The sequence below is a fragment of the Carcharodon carcharias genome, chromosome 22 (genome assembly GCF_017639515.1).
Source record: "Carcharodon carcharias isolate sCarCar2 chromosome 22, sCarCar2.pri, whole genome shotgun sequence".
NCBI lineage: Eukaryota > Metazoa > Chordata > Chondrichthyes > Lamniformes > Lamnidae > Carcharodon > Carcharodon carcharias.
The window spans coordinates 20,391,313-20,408,005 of NC_054488.1; the positions used below are offsets into that span (position 1 = coordinate 20,391,313).

The window sequence follows — 16,693 nt, forward strand, 5'->3', positions numbered from 1 at the left end:
ACTCAGTTTAACACCAGAAAATTGCCTCAGCGCTGCACTGGAGTGCCAGCCTTGATTGCTGTACTCTAGTCTTGGAGTGGGACTTTTGGGGAAATGTTTCAGGTGGTTTAGAGAATAAAGCTTTCTTCACAAGTGCATGTGCTTCAGGGGAGCTCTGGTGGAATCTGAAGCACTGCTGTGAGTGAGAACAAGAGGAGGAAAGCCATGCCAAGGTGGGTGTGGGAAATGTGTCCGATAGCTCATTAGATTAATGCATCTTCTGGGATGGTACAGAATAGAGACTTGTGTTTATCTAGCGTCTTTCACAATCTCAGCACATCCCAAAATACTTTACAGTCAATTAAGAACTTCTTAAGTATTGTCATTGTTGTACAGAGAACACATCAACTAATTTGTGCACAACAAACTCCTACAAATAGCAATAATCATATGATCTTTTCTTTATTGATGTTGGCTGAGGGATAAACATTGGCCAGAGCATTAGGAAGAACTCCCCTGTTCTTCTTCAAAATAATGCCGAGAGGGCAGAGCATGGATTTAAAACCTCATCCAAGAAATGGCATTCGGCAGCACTGCTACAGTACAAGGACACTGCTTTATGTTTGCATATATCTTGCTAATAATCCATTACATCAAATTGTGACCTGCAGTGCTCAAATACTGCAACCATTTAAATAACTTAATAATTGAGAAAAAATCTGCTTTGGAAGTATACAATCACCTAACTGGTACTATCATCTTGAAGTAATGTTAGCTTGTCCACCTCACAAAAATCATAAAATTGCTCTTGAACACTAAATAAAAAGAATAAATCCAAAGAATTCTATGAGATTTTCAGGGTTTATAGCAAACCGTTTGCCCACTGTTGCACTGCTTTATTATTTAACGAGTAAAGCCTGGAGCTCGCTGGCTGAGGTAACTGGCAGGGAGCAGGAGAAGTTCTGGCAAACGTAGGCTGTAGCTTTACTATCCTTCAATCCTAATGTTGACAGGAAGGGCAGTGTCTGGTAGAGGAAGCTCTTGGAGTTTCCATCCGCCAAAAGTAATATCTAATGGAGAGAAAGAAAATTGTTGTTACAACTAACAATGGACACAGTGCATTCTAGAGATAACACAGTTGAATTCAAAGAGTAACTCCACGCTAACATGTTGATTTTTGTTTTCGTTGTTTTTGGGATGTGAGTAACAATGTAATGTCCTGCCCATTACGTTTCCATGAAGGCATTAAGAGTATAGTCACATGAACTCCAAGCCAGGTAGGGATGGAGGTCCCCCGGAATGACATTTTCATGATCATCAAGCAACTTCCTTAGTGATTTTTTTTGGTGCCAGCCCAAAAAATACCAGATTTACTGAATTCAGTTTCATAACTTGTCATGATGGGATTTTAATTACATACCTCTGGGTTACCAGTCCTGTGCCATAACCACTAGGTTACTATACTTACAGCTGGTCACCTCCTGTGTGGGGGTCAAATCATCTCTTTGTGTTGTGACAAGGTGTGTAATACTGTGTGCACAGAATGGACCCCTGTGTAATAGGGATTGCTCCCTTCATGGCATCCTGGCACACACTCTCAACACTTCCAATGTCCCCTCCCCTTCCTATGGCAGCTTCTTACGCAAGCGCAAGAGATGCAACACCTGCCCATTTACCTCCTCTTCTGCCACTGTGCTAGGCCCCAAACACATCTCCCAGGTGAAAAAGCGATTTATTTGTACTTCATTCAAATTTAAAATACTGTATTTGCTGGTCAAAATAGTGGCGAGACCAAACACAGATCGGATGATCTCTTTGCTGAACATCTCCGTCCAGTGCACCAACATCAGTTTCCAGTTGCTTGCTGTTTTAATTCTCCACCTCACTGTCACTCTGGCCTCTCTGTCCTCATTATCCTGCAGTATTCCAATGAAACTCAACTTGAGTTTGAGAAATAGCACCTCATCTTTTGATTAAACACTTTGCAACCTTCCCACACAACATCGAACTCAACAATTTTGTGTCATAACCACTACTTTTTCAGATAGCAGTTGTTGTTATTGATTCTGCTGTTCATTCAATTTCTTCTAACTTGCACCCTATCACAGACCTTCCCTATTGTTCTTTCATCCCCTTTCCCCTCTCCTTGCCTCTGTATTAGATTAAAACCTGTTACATCCACAAAATCTTCCAGTTCTGATGAAAGGTTATGTTAATTGTTGACTCTGTTTCTCTTGCCACAGATGCTGCCTGAACTGAACATTTCCAGCATTTTCTGTTTATATTTCAGATTCCAAACATCTGCAGTATTTTGCTTTTTGTATTGTGTAATATGGTTTTGATGTACAAAATGGTACTGATATATAATTTGGTTGTGGTCTATAACATGGCACATAAAACACGTATACAAACAGCAGAGCAGCTGTCCCTCACTGGCAGTTCAGGAGGGCAAGTAGTCAGAAAATTTGTTTAGATTGATGATTTTTAATTTCTATCCACTTTAGTGCCATATTTTCTTTATCAGCTAACCACTCCAAACCAATTGAGCAGAGCAGAGAAGCTGACAGATGGCAGGGACTGGACAATGTGCAGAAGCAGCAGATCAGAAATAGCCCAGAGATTAATTTAAAGCAGCAGTGAGATTCCACCCTCGTGCGTGACTGCGAGAAGTGCTGAAGAATAAAACAGACCTACTGCCCGCCTTGTGCCTCTCCCCTCACTGACTGCCAGGCACAGCTGAAAAGCACAGTGCCTGCTTTCAGTGGCTGAGGATATATGGAACATATCTGGGACCAGCTGTAGCGTGCCCCACAGCTGGCTAAATTTTGACAGCTGATATTAGGAGGCCAGCACATTAGCAATGCTAAGCCGCCTGCTAACGGGCTGGTAGCTCTCTCCCTTCATCAGGTTGTGAGTTCAAAGTCCCCCCTCCAGAGATTGAAGCATATAATCTGGGCTGACAGTCAAGTGCACCAAAGGAAAATTTCTGACTTAGAGAAGACCGTTGGGGTCCCAATTGCCATTGTAGGATCCTGATCGGCATGTATTAATGAGGCTCCAGCCTGACTTAGACAGGTTCCGTGGACAGCTAAAAAAGGCCCTAACTCAGATGATGGCAGGCGTGTGGTGTGATGACAGTGGTGTGAGAATGGATGTTATTTTAAAAAATATTTTGGGGGAATATTGCGCTATTCTGTAAAGAACGCTGTGTGTGTGTGTGTGTGTGTGTGTGTGTGTGTGTGTGTGTTTGTGTGTATGATTTAATTAAGCTGGGCAAGAGATTGACAGGAGCCAGGTTGTCTGGGGTCTTAAAACATGAAAAGGATAGAGGTGTTAAGTTTGAGGTACAAGTAAATAGGTTAGATCTAACGTTTGCATTTTTACTTAAGTTGAGAGTTTGTTTGAATATCAAAGGGGAGTCAGAGGTAAAAAGAAACATGTTTGCATCCTACAGGATTCCATAGGTAAATAGTAGTGGGGATATATTTTATTGACCCAAAAGCAAAGACAAGTTTATTTTATATATATTTTATATTTGGAAGGATTTGAGTTTCAAAGAGGTATGAAAACAATGTGAGTTACTGTGGAGAGCTTAGTTGGAGATAGCTGGAGCTCTGGGCTGCGAGAGGATGCCATTTGAACCAGCTATCCAGTCAAACCAGAAAAGTCTTGGGCTGCAACAAGCATTTTAATCCTGAAGTGGATTCCACTGCAGAGTGGAACTTGGTAGAGGTCATATGGTATGCCTTTATTGAAGCTATAGCAGTTTGCCTTGTGTAATATTACTGGATTTTACAGTTAAACATCTTTAAGGGAGTGTTGCCTGGAGGTGTTTACTTGTGGGTCTGACCAAGTAGAGCATCTTTTTGGGGAAGGTTCTGTAAGGTTAACCTTAATCATGTAACAGTAATCTATGTGCTTAAGTTTTCTTTTACTCTTGTTAATAAAACTTTTACTTTAATTTTTAAAACCCCTACTGCTGAGATTGGTACATCATCTTCTCGTTTTCAGAATAAAAAAAGGGTATAAAGTTTCCTTCAGGGATCTGGTCTGCACAGCAATTAACACTGGCCGTGGGAATGGGCTGTTAAGTCTTTGCACAGCTATTTTAACTGTCCTCCAGCCCTGTTTCTGATGGCTGAGGCAGGTTCAAATTCTCCCCATTAAAATTAAGAATCAGCAGTCAGCAAATAGCTACTAATAAATTAACTAGCAAGAAGAAACAGGGAAACTAATGAAATCACCAAAAATTTTATTTGAAAATCCCTGAGTCACTATCTTGATTTCAGGCCTGGAAATGCTATTTATTATAAGCACAGAAAATTATACCAAATTCTCAAATCTAAAACCATCAAATTTACCCATATGGTTGTGTGCTTAAAAGCTTTTGAAAGAATTTTCCTCATTGGCCTACCCTTCTTTCAAGCGCTTAGAATTTTCACAGGACTTCACACAGCTGCTACCGCATCAATTAAATGACCAAGTACCAGGTAACACACAGAACGCACTAGTGCAGGCTTGTCCAATCCGTGGCCCATGGGCACATCCAGCCCCCGAAGATGCTCTACGCAGCCTCGGAGCCAGTTTTCAAGCTGCTGGTGAAACAGTAAGTTACAGAAGAAGATTCTGCAACGAGCTGCTCCTCCAATTACAGGCTGCTCCACTCCTGAGAAACAGTCTGTATTTGGAGGAGCAGCTAGCACCAGCGACAGTGATTCTGCTGGGGAGGAAGAGGTTTTCTTTCAAGCAGGGTGGGGGGAAGGATGACAGAGAGGGCTATGGGCGGCGGGGTTGGGGGCAGTGAGTGCTGTGACCATTTGGAAGGAGACGCTGGCTGCTGGGCCCCAGGAAGGAGAGGCTGCCAGGCCCGGAGAAAGATGCTGGGAGACCCAGGAGTGAGACAATATGGTGCCCAGGGTTGGGTGGGGGTTTGGGGGGTGGGGGGAAGAGTGGGAAGAGGCTAGCTGGTGCATCTGATTGATTCAGAGAGTGTGTGTATGTGCAAGCGTGTGTGTGTGGGAGTGGGAGCGAGTGTGTGTGGGAGTGGGAGCGAGTGTGTGTGGGAGTGGGAGCGAGTGTGTGTGTGTGTGGAGTGAGAGTGCGTGTGTGGGTGTGGAGTGAGAGTGCATGGCATTTGTGGAGTGCATGCGGAGTGTGTGTGTGTGTGTTTATGTGAAGTGACAGAGTGAGTGTGTGAAGTGCATATGAACAAGGAACAGGAGTAGGCCACTCGGCCCCTTCAGCATGCTTCACCACTCAATAAGATCATGGCTGATCTGACAGTAACCTCAAATCTGCATCCCACCTATCCCTGATAGCCTATCAACCACTTGCTTACCAAGAATCTATCCACCTCTGTCTTAAGAATATTCAAACGCTTTGCTTCCACCATCTTTTTAGGAAGAGTGTTCCAAAGACTCTCAACTGTCTAAGAGAAAAAAATTCACCTCATCTCCATTTGACCCCTTATTTTTAAACAGTGACCCTTAGTTCTAGATTCTTCCACAAGAGGAAACATCCTCTCCACATTCACCATGTCAAGACCCCTCAGGATCTTAATGGTTTCAATCAAGTCACCTCTTACTTCTAATGTCCAGAGGATACAAGCCTAGCCTGTCCAACCTTTCCTCATAAGATAACCCGCCCATTCCAGGTATTAATTGCTTCCAATGCACTCACAACCTTCTTTGAATAAGGTGACCAATACTGTACACAGTACTCCAGATGTGGTCTCACTAGTGCTCTGTATAACTGAAGCATAACCTCATTACTTTTGTATTCAAGTCCCCTCGCAATAGATGATAACATTCTACCAGCTTTCCTAATTACTTGCTATACCTGCATACTGGCCTTTTATGATTCATGCACTAATACACCCAGATCCCTCTGCATCTCAGAGCTCTGCAATCTCTCAGCATTTAGATGATATGCTTCTCTTTTATCCTTCCTGCCAAAATGGACAATTTCACATTTGCAAGATCTTTGCCCACTCACTTAACCTATCTATATCTTTTTGTAGCCTCCTTAAGTCCTCTTCACAGCTTACTTTCCTACCTTTCTTTGTGTCATCAGCAAATTTAGCAACCATCCCATCCATCCCTTCATCTAAGTCATTTATATAAAGTGCAAACAGTTGGGGTCCCAGCACAGATCTCTGTGGCATACCACTCATTACATCTTGTCAACCTGGAAAAGAGCCATTTAGGCCTTCTCTCTGCTTCCTGTAGGTCAGCCAATCTTCTATCCATGCCAATACATTATCCCCTATATCATGAGCTTTTATTCTATGCAATAACCTCTGATGTGGCATGTTATCAAACTCCTCCTGGAAACCTAAGTACAGTACATCCACCGGTTCCCCTTTATCCACAGCACATGTTACTTCCTCAAAGAACTTTGCCTGATTACTTTGAACTTATCCAAGTGCCCTGCTATAACTTCTTTAATAATAGCTTCTAACATTTTGCCTATGAAAGATGTTAAGCTAACTGGCCTGAAATTTCCTGCTTTCTGTCTCCCTCCCTTTTTGAATAATGGAGTTACATTTGCTATCTTCTAATCTAATGGGACCTTCCCTGAATCTAGGGAGTTTTGGAAAATTAAAACCAATGCATCAACGATCTCACTAGCCTCTTCTTTTAAGACCCTAGAATGAAGTCCATCAGAACCTGGACACTTGTCAGCCTGCAGCTCAGTACCACTTCTCTGGTGTTTGCAATTTTCCCGAATTCCTCTGTCCCTTCCATTTCGTGATTTGTAGCTGCTTCTGGAATGTTACTTGTGTCCTCTATAGTGAAAACTGATGCAAAATACCTGTGCAATTCATCTGCCATTTCCTTGTTTTTCATTATCAATTTTCCAGATGCACTTTCTGTAGGACCAACACTCACTTTGTTAACTCATTTCTTTTTTTAAATGTTTATAGAAACTCTAACTATCTGTTTTTGTATTTCTGGCTAGATTTCTCTCGTGGAGTGAGAGTGAGTGAGAGTGTGTGTGTGTCTGTGTGTATATGTGAGTGAGTGAGAGTCTGTCTGTGTGTGTGTGTGTGTGTGTGTGAGTGAGAGAGTGAGTGTGTGTCTGCCTTTCTTAGTCTTAGATTTCTCACTCTCACACATACTCAGACCCAATCACACAGTGGGTGAGGGCGAGTGAGTGAGCATCAAGAGACTGGGTTAGTAAGTCTGGCATACACACTCTGACCCTCTCACTGGTCATTTTTATTTAAAAAAAATTTAAAATTCATTCATGGGGTGTGGGTGTCGCTGGCTAGGCCAGCATTTATTGCCCATCCCTAATTGCTCTTGTTCAGAGGGCACTTAAGAGTCAGCCACATTGCTGTGGCTCTGGAGTCGCATGTAGGTCAGGCCAGGTAAGGATGGCAGATTTCCTTCCCCAAAAGGACATTTGTGAAACAGATAGGTTTTTACAACAATCAGCAATGCTTTTGTGATCATCATCAGACTATTAATTCCAGATTTCTACTGATTTCAAATTCCACCATCTGCTGTGGTGGGATTCAAACCAGGGTCCCAGAGCCTTACCCTGGGTCTCTGGAATACCAGTCCAGTGACAGTAACACTATGCCACTGCCTCCCCTGCAGAGGGAGCAATATCAATTTTTTCAGCAATATCAAAGCAGGCTGTGGCATAGTAGTACTGTCGCTGGACTAGTATTCCAGAGGCCCAGGGTAATGTTGATGAGTACAAGACGAAAAGCTTCGACATGTCTCTTTTTTCAGCAATATCAAAACAAAATGAAGCATGAACTTCTGAACATTATGTGAGGTAACTGACAGGAAAAGTGATGTAGGTAATTATGTACAAGGGATTATTTAGTTATGCAACTTTAGCATATTACAAACACAAACTTATTTATCTAAATGTTGTACGCAAGGGGAACAAATAGGGTTGTCAATCCTCCAGGATTGCCTTGGAGTCTCCAGGGATGGAATATCAACATCTGGCACACAGCTACAATCAATTCCAGAGAAAAATCATAGCATCATCGAATGTATTTTTTTCATTTTCATTGAATTATTTTAATTTACTAATCACAAAAATATTGGAAATGGGGCAAAAGTCCATTTAACTAACAATCAAGATTAATCCAACTAGCTATCAAAGAGCCTGTTCACTTTCCAGTTGGTGCTGAAAGGTGGGGCACCTGGATGATGGACCCTGGAGTGTGGGAGAGGGGCAGTTTGAGATGCCCCTCTATTTCCCCTCATGCCCTCCGTTCCAGCTGCAAATACGACCCAAGCTTCTGGTGGTGTCATTTTAATTCTCCACCTTGCTCTCATGTTGACATCTCTGTCCTTGGCCTGCTGCACAGTTATAGTGAAGCTCAACGTAAACTTGAGGAACTGCACCTCATCTTTCAATTAGGAACTTTGCAGCCTTCCAACATTGAATTCAGCAATTGCAAACCAGAAACTCTGTCCCCCCATTTTGTTTCCTTTTCTTTGTATCTTTTGGTTTTTCTCTTATTTTTGCTTTCAGACAGTAGCACACCTGCTCTAGGCACATTTTTTTGGTTCTTTGTTTTTTTTTTTGCCTCTGTAAGACTAACTTTTCTGTCATTCAAACTCTCCTGTCTTCCACCCTATCACAGCTCTTCCTTTTGTCTTTGACCCGCATAGCCCTTGCTCAAAACCTATTATATTTCTAACTGTTCCTAGTTCTGATGAAAGGTCATCAACCTGAAACGTTAATTCTTTTGCTCTCCACAGATGCTGCCTGATCTGCTGAGTATTTTCAGCATTTTCTGTTTTTAGTTCTGCCTTAATCAAGCTCTTTTATGGCATTCAGTATATCTTAATGAAATGCTATTTACTGTAAAAAAGCAAAATACTACAGATGTTGAAGATCTGAAATAGCGTTCTGATAAAACGTCATCAAACTGAAACGTTAACGTTGTTTCTCTCTCTCCACAGATGCTACCTGACCTGCTGATTATTTCCAGCATTTTCTGTTTTTATTTACCCTATTTACATAGTACTGTTTGTTCTTGCATTCAGTGCACCTTAACCAGGTGAACCAGTGAGTAAACACAGCTGTTTGTGCCTGAAATAAATGGAGTGCTTAAGATGCCAACTTAGGAACTTAGATGGCAATTTAGGAATTGACGTTAATGCAAATGGATAACATTGCCTTTGGCTGTGCAAGGCAGCATTTTAGTAAATCTACATTATTACCCCCCTCTCTAAAATGCCAATATCCTCCCTATAATGTGGATAATGAAGAGTATATGCTTGGACCTGAACAAACTGTTTCACTGTTTGTCTCATATTGCCACAGCCGTGCATTCGCACAAATAAATAGAGTCACTTATTTATTGCAGGAGTTTTGAAGAATATACAAGTCTGTCACAATGAATCAGCACAAAGCTGCAGTCAGCTTGATCCCCTTCTGATCTGTGAAAACTTCCTTGCTGGATCCCATCTGACATCTAACCTTGCGGGAAATGTTTCAGTTAATATATCACCCCTGTGATCTTTCCCTAATGTCTTCACTTTTTCTTAACTTCATGAAATTGCTGTTGGATTATAAGATGTTTAAGTGATTTACTATTGCGATGCTCTACATTCAGATTGTATTACAGCAGCTCCTACATAACAGCTCATACACTCATTTAAAACATGTTCACTTATCATTTTTAAATCTCATATCTTGTTATGTGGTTCTATGTTAAATTTTGTTCTGATAATGGCAATTGAAGGAGAAATTCGGGGTAAGAACAGAAGAAGAAGAAGAAAAATCGGATAGGTGGATATCATTGTGAAGTGGACTGAGGGAGGCTTGAAGAAAGCCGAGAAGAAGCAAGGCGATGCCAATGGCCTCACAAAGGCGATGTGAGAATGAACGAACGAATGCTCCTGTGAAGTTTCTTAGGATATTTTGCTATGTTATTTAATATAAATTGTTGGTGTTTACTGCACTTTCTGGTTAAAACAAAGTTAATCAATGGCTTGGCATCATCCTGCTGAGTTCAAACATCTCAGCGAAGGCTACAGCAGAAATGGGAATCAAGATGGGAAGAAGCTACAATTACCGTAACTCCTCAGCGTTATAGAGCCCCAGCTGTCATGTGTTGTAGGGTTCCAGGTTGCCACATGTTATAGCGTCCAAGATCACCAATGCTACAAGGTCCCGGTCACTACGTTTTATAGGGTCCTATGTCTGTGTGTGTTATAGGGTCCGGTCTCCACATGTCATAGGGTCCCAAGTTTCTACATTTAATAGGGTCCCAGGTCTCTCTGCTTTATAGGGTCCCAGGTCTCCACATATATAATGTCCCCAACCTCCTGAACTGCCAGTCATCTCATAACTGAACAAATTATATGTCCTGTTTTTGTTTGCATTGTGCAGCAGGGCTCCTCCCTAAGTCATCTCCTTCGTGAACAGCCAGTGCCCTCACAAGATTTGAATCAAATTAGGCTGGCACATTATTTCTGAGGTCAGTTGGTTTTTAACTCCTTATGAACACTGACTGAATTAATGGAGCTGATAAGCTAATGCTGGACAAAAGCATTTCAGAGTAACATCCTGCGCACTGTGTTTCAGCTGAGTTTGATATGGAATCCGGAATCTTCAAATGATACCTCAAGCAAATGTCAATCTATCTTTGGGATGTTGACATTTACTTAAACGATGATTTTAACTAAGATGGTGTTGTAAGAGTTAAAACTAAGGTCCACATAGATCCGAGCTGGAACAAACATCTCCAATGAAAGCTGATGATAAATAAGGAGATACCATCCAGTCAGTCAGCAGAAGAAAGGGAATTCCTCAATGATTTAGGGATCAAAGGCCATGGGAAATGGATGTACGACATTGCAGTTGTTTGTGCAGCCTTACTATTAAATGCACAGTAACTGCCTCAGGAGACTTCATAGAAGGAAGTCAACTTCATTTCAGGGGGTCAATTTTTTGAGAGCTGAAGACTCCCAACAATGACTGCTTAACTTGAACATTTGAGAAAATGCTGCTTTTATTAATGGGTAACAAGAATATGACATAAAATGGTTCTCTGGGAAAGGAAAATAACTCATTGCCATTGCACTTTAGGTCAAAATCAAACTGCGTCACATCAACAGGGGATTCTGGAGAGAAAAGAATTGTCCCAGAAAGGAAAGGAAAGTCGTCTCAGAAAGAAAAGAGATAGAAATGGAAATGTAGTACAAGAAAAAGGAAAGGAATGAAAGCATGGGGGGAAAAAGTGGAGAGGAGGTTAAAGAAAATAAACCAAATAAAAGAATGAGAAATGGAAACTCAAGGGGACAAAGTGGTGTAGTAGGATAGATACTTGGCTTTCAGCTCTGGAGCCTGAGTTTGAATCTAGCCCAGCCTGATAAATGGCACTGAACTGACAATCTGAGAAAGGCTATCAAATGGCTGGTGTAGGAAATAGAGAATGCAATGTTATTGCACAAATCTGCAGTTGGGTTTGATGCATATTATTAGGATAACGAAAGGAGTTTTCAATGTGTATAAGTGTGCTACACACGATCTAGAAGTGGGGCAGTACAGAGGATGATTTACTCTGTGCCTAACCCATGCTGTAGGCATCTTGGTTTTACTTCTCTTGACATGTTCTCTGCTGCTATTACCTTCTGGTGAAAGCATGATCTCTTGCTGATGTATGACCCCACAAGCACAGTGAGCCTCGTTACTTCGCCATGTGAGAGCCGAGACGCTGAATGATGATGGCCTATTCATTGATGGAGAGCCTCACAGCCAACTGTAACGTTGCAGTTGGTGTCCCAATTTTTTTTAAATTCCTTCTCAGGTTGGTGGGCATTAATTGCTCAGCCAACTGTGCCTTGCGAAGGTGGTGGTGGGCCTTCTTCTTTAACTACTGCAGGTGTAACAGTTTGATACCACACAGTGGTTTGCTAAACCTCTTCAAAGGGCGGTTAAGACTCAACCACATTGGTGTGGACTGGAGTCACATATAGGCCAGACCTAGTAAGAACTCAGATTTCCTTCCCTAAAGGACATTAGTAATAAGACTCTAAATGAGGCAAAGGAACTGAAAGATCTAGGGGTACACAGTCACAAGTCACTAAAGATGGTGACCCAGGATAAAGAGGCCATTTAAAAAGCAAAGCAAGCCTTTGGTTCATTTCCAAAGTGATAGAATTGAAAAACAGAGAAGTTGGGTTAAACTAGTGTCAAACCTAGCCTAGACCACATTTAGAATACTACGCAAAGTTCTGGTCTCCAAATTATAGGAAGGATATAGACACACTTGAGAATGTACAAAATAAGATTTACAAGGATGATACTAGACAAAGCGGATATATCCATCAGGAAAGGCTGAAGGAGCTGGGGCTATTTTCTCTAGAAAACAGCAAGCTGAGGGGCGACCTAATAACAATTTTAAGATATTATAGGGTTCGATAGGGTAGACACAGATAAATGGTTTCCATTGTGGACAAGTCCAAAACACAAGGTCATAAATTTAAGATAGGCACTAATAAATCCAAAAGCAAATTTGGAGAAACTGCTTTTGTGGCCTATCAAAGAGTACAGACAAGGTGAGAGAGGAAAATAGTAACATGGGAAATGAGGGTTGGAGAATGGCAGGAAGGGACAGAGAGAAAAAACCTAAGAATACATCAACACTCAAGACAAGACATTGCAAAGATAACAAAAAGACAAAACTAAAGATTCTGTAAAAGGTTAGTTAAGGAAAAAGTGGGACCTATCAGAGATGAAGATGGAAACTTGTGTGTAGATGCAGAGGCTGTGGGAAGGGTTTTGAATTAATATTTTGTCTCCGTGTTTACAAAGGAAAGGGAGGATGTAGATATAGTAGTCCAGGAGGAACACTGCGAGATATTGGATGGGATAGTCATAAAGAGAGAGGAAGTACTCAAAAGGTTGAAATCCTTGAAAGTTGATAAGTTGCCAGGACCAGGTGGATTGTTTCCGAGGCTGCTGAAGGAAGTCAGGGAGGAGATAGCAGATGCTCTGAGGATGATTTTCCAATCTTCACTAGATACAGGGGAGGTACTGGAGGACTGGAGAATTGCAAATGTAGTTCCATTGTTTAAAAAGGGATCAAAGGAAATGCCAAACAATTATAGGCCAGTTAGTCTTACATCGGTGATGAGCAAATTAGTAGAATCAATCCTGAGAGATAGGATTAACTTTCATGTGGAAAGGCATGGACTAGTCAGGGATGGTCAGCATGGATTTGTTAAAGGAAGGTCTTGCCTCACAAATTTGATTGAATTCCTTGAGGAGGTGACAAGAAGGATTGATGAAGATAGTGCAGTGGATGTTGTGTACATGGATTTTAGCAAGGCATTTGACAAGGTCCCACATGGCAGATTGGTCCGGAAAGTAAAAGCCCATGGGATTCAGGGTAATGTGGCAAACTGGATAAAAGGTTGGTGTTGTAACAGGAAACAAAGGGCAATGGTCGATGGATGCCCTTGCGAATGGAAAGTTGTCTCAAGTGGTGTTCCACAGGGCTCAGTGTTGGAACCCTTGCTGTTTGTGTTATATATTAATGATTTGGACGTGAATGTGGGAGGCATAATTGGGAATTTTGCAGATGACAAGAAGATTGGCTGAATAGTGGGTAGCGTAGAGGATAGCCATAATCTCCAAAACGAAATAGGTGGGTTGGTGGAGTGGGCGGTAAAGTGGCAGATGGATTTTAACATAGAGAAGTGTGAGGTCATACATTTAGGGAGGTCAAACAGTTACAGGGATTACACAATAAATGGGAATATACTAAGAGGGGTAGATGAAGTGAGAGATCTTGGTGTATAAGTACACAGGTCCCTGAAGGCTGCAGTTCAAGTAGACAAGGTTGTAAAGAAGGCATATGGAATGCTGTCCTTCATTGGCAGAGGTATAGAATATAAAAGTAAGGATATAGTGTTGGAATTGTATAAAACACTGGTGAGGTCACAACTGGAGTATGGTGTGCAGTTCTGGTCACTACATTACAGGAAGGACGTAATAGCTCTGGAGGGAGTGCAGAGGAGGTTTACAAGAATGTTGCCAGGGAAAAGTGTAGCTACGAGGAGGGATTGGATAGGTTGGGGTTATTTTCCTTAGAACAAAGAAGGCTGAAAGTGACTTGATTGAGGTGTACAAAATTATGAGGGGAATAGATAGAGTAGACAGGATAAAATTGTTTCCCTTGGTGGAGAATTCTAGAACAAGGGGACATAGATTCAAGATAAGTGGCAGAAGGTGTCGGGGGGACATGAGGAAGAACTTTTTTACGCAGAGGGTAGTGGGTGTCTGGAATTCGCTGCCCAAGTTGGTAGTAGAGGCAGAAACTTAAAACTCTTTTAAAAAGTACCTGGATCTGCACCTAAAGTGCTGTAAGCTGCAGGGCTATGGGCCGGGTGCAGGAAGGTGGGATTAGAAAGGGCACCTGGGTGTCCTTGGGCTGGCATGGACAAGAAGGGCCGAATGGCCGCTTCTGTGCTGTAACTTTTCTTTGGTTCTATGGCATCTGAATGCGCATAGCATTCATAAAGTAAACAAAGTGATAGCACACGGCGATGTAAATAAATATGATCTGATAGCCAAACGGAGATGTTGCTGCAGGATGACAAGGGTTGGGTCCTGAATATTGAGGGGTATATGACATTCAAGAATAATAGGAAGCTAGGTAAAGGTGGAGGGGTAGCACTGTTAATCAAAGATGGCCTTTGTGCAATAGTTAGAGGTGACCTTGGTTCAGGAAATCAGGATATATAATCGGTTTGAGTAGAGATGAGGAATAGTATTTATATATATATAATTATATATTTATAATAATAATAATAGCACAGCCTCAGAGCAAAGGGAAGGCCTTTTAAAACAGAGATGAGGAGAAACTTCTTTAGCCAGAGAGTGGTGAATCTATGGAATTCATTGCCACAGAAGGCTGTGGAGGTCAGGTCATTGAGTGTATTTAAGACCGGGATAGATAGGTTCTTGATTGGTAAGGGGATCAAAGGTTATGGGGCGAAGGCAGGAAAATGGGTTGAGAAACTTATCAGCCATGATTGAATGGTGGAGCAGGCTCGATGGGCCGAATGGCCTAATTTCTGCTCCTATGTCTTATGATCTTATGGAGAAGAGTGGCTCTAAGACTAGTATTTTAAGCTTAAATAAGGGAAACTATGTGGGCGTGAAAGCTGAACTAGTTGAAGTGAACTGGGATATTAGGCTAGGGGATAGATCAATAGAGAAGCAGTGGCAGACATTTAAGAGGATATTTCAGAATATGCAGGATAATTACATTCCTACTATAAAGAAAAATTCTAAAGGGAGGACCTACCATCTGTGGTTAACTAAAGAAGTTAGGGAAGGCATCAAGTTTAAGGAAAAAGCATATAAGAGTACAATGATAAGTGGCAGGTCAGATGATTGGTCAGGATATAACAAACAGCAGATAATGACTAAAAGGCTAATCAGGGGAAAGAAATAATACTATAAGAGGAAGCTAGCTGGAAGTGTAAAAATGGAAAGCGAGAGTTTCTACAGGTACTTAAACAGGAAAAGAGTAGGTAAAGTGAATGTTGGTCCTCTAGAGAGTGAGAATGGGCAATTCATAACAGAAAACAGGGAAATGTAAGATGAAATGAACAAATATTTTGCTTCTGTCTTCACGATAGAAGATACAAAAAAATTCCACTTATAGCTGTAAATCAGGAGTTGGAGGGGAGGGAGGAACTTGGTGAAATTACAATCACAAGAAGTTGTACTGAGCAAACTGATGGAGCTGTGGGCTGACAGGTCTCCGGGTCCAGGTGGACTTCATCATGAGGTCTGAAAAGAAGTGGCTAATGAGGTAGCAGATGCATTGGTGCTAATTTTCCCAAATTCCCTAGATTCTGGAAAGGTCCCATCAGACTGGAAAGTAGCAAATACAAACCCTCTATTCAAGAATGGAGGGAGGCAGAAAACTATAGGCCAGTTAGCTTGACATCTTTCATGGGGAAGATGTTAGACTCAACATTAATGAGGTTATAGCTGGACACTTAGAGAAATACAAGGTAATTGGGAAGAGTCAGCATGGTTTTGTGAAAGGGAAATCATGTTTAACCAATTTATTAGAGTTCTTTGAAGGAACATGGATAAAGGGGAGCCTGTAGGCACACTATACTTGGATTTCCGGAAGGCATTAAATAAAGTGCCACAGCAACAGTTATTGTGGAAAATAAAAGCTCATGGTGTAAGAGGTAACATATGAGCCTGGATAGAAGTTTGGCTGGCTGGTAGAAAACAGAGTATGCGTAAATGGGTCTTTGATTGGCAGGATGTGACTAGTGGAGTCCCACAGGGGTTTGTGCTGGGGCCTCAACTTTTTACAATTTACATCAATGATTTAGATGAGGGGAGTGAAGGCATGATAGCTAAATTTGCACATTACACAAAGATAGGTAGGAAAGTATGTTTGCAGACAGATATAGATAAGTTGAGTGAGTGGGAAAAAATCCAGCAGATGGAGTATAATGTAGGAAAATGTGAAGTTGTTCACTTTGGCAGGAGGAATAAAAAAGCAGAGTATTACTTAAACCAAGAACGATTGCATAATTCCAAGATGCAGAGGGATCTAGGTGTTCTCGTGCATGAGTCACCAAAAGTTAGTATGCAGGTACAGCATATAATCAAGAAGGCTAATGGAATGCTATCCTTTATCTCGAGAGAAATTGAACATATAAGTAAGGATGTTATGTTTCAGTTATACAAG

The 16,693-nt window shown here is 41.5% G+C and overlaps 1 protein-coding gene across 3 annotated transcripts in view; it reads right to left on the bottom strand.

Moving 5' to 3' along the window:
- Nucleotides 1-425: 425 nt before the first annotated feature.
- The window catches only part of spata20 (spermatogenesis associated 20), a 380,734-nt gene continuing 364,466 nt past the window's right edge, over nucleotides 426-16,693 (bottom strand). For all 3 annotated transcript variants that reach the window (XM_041217280.1, XM_041217283.1, XM_041217282.1), the window contains exon 16: nucleotides 426-1,049. In XM_041217280.1, coding sequence (XP_041073214.1) covers nucleotides 879-1,049 — 171 coding nt within the window. In that variant the 3' untranslated portion in view covers nucleotides 426-878. The remainder of the gene's footprint in view (nucleotides 1,050-16,693) is intronic.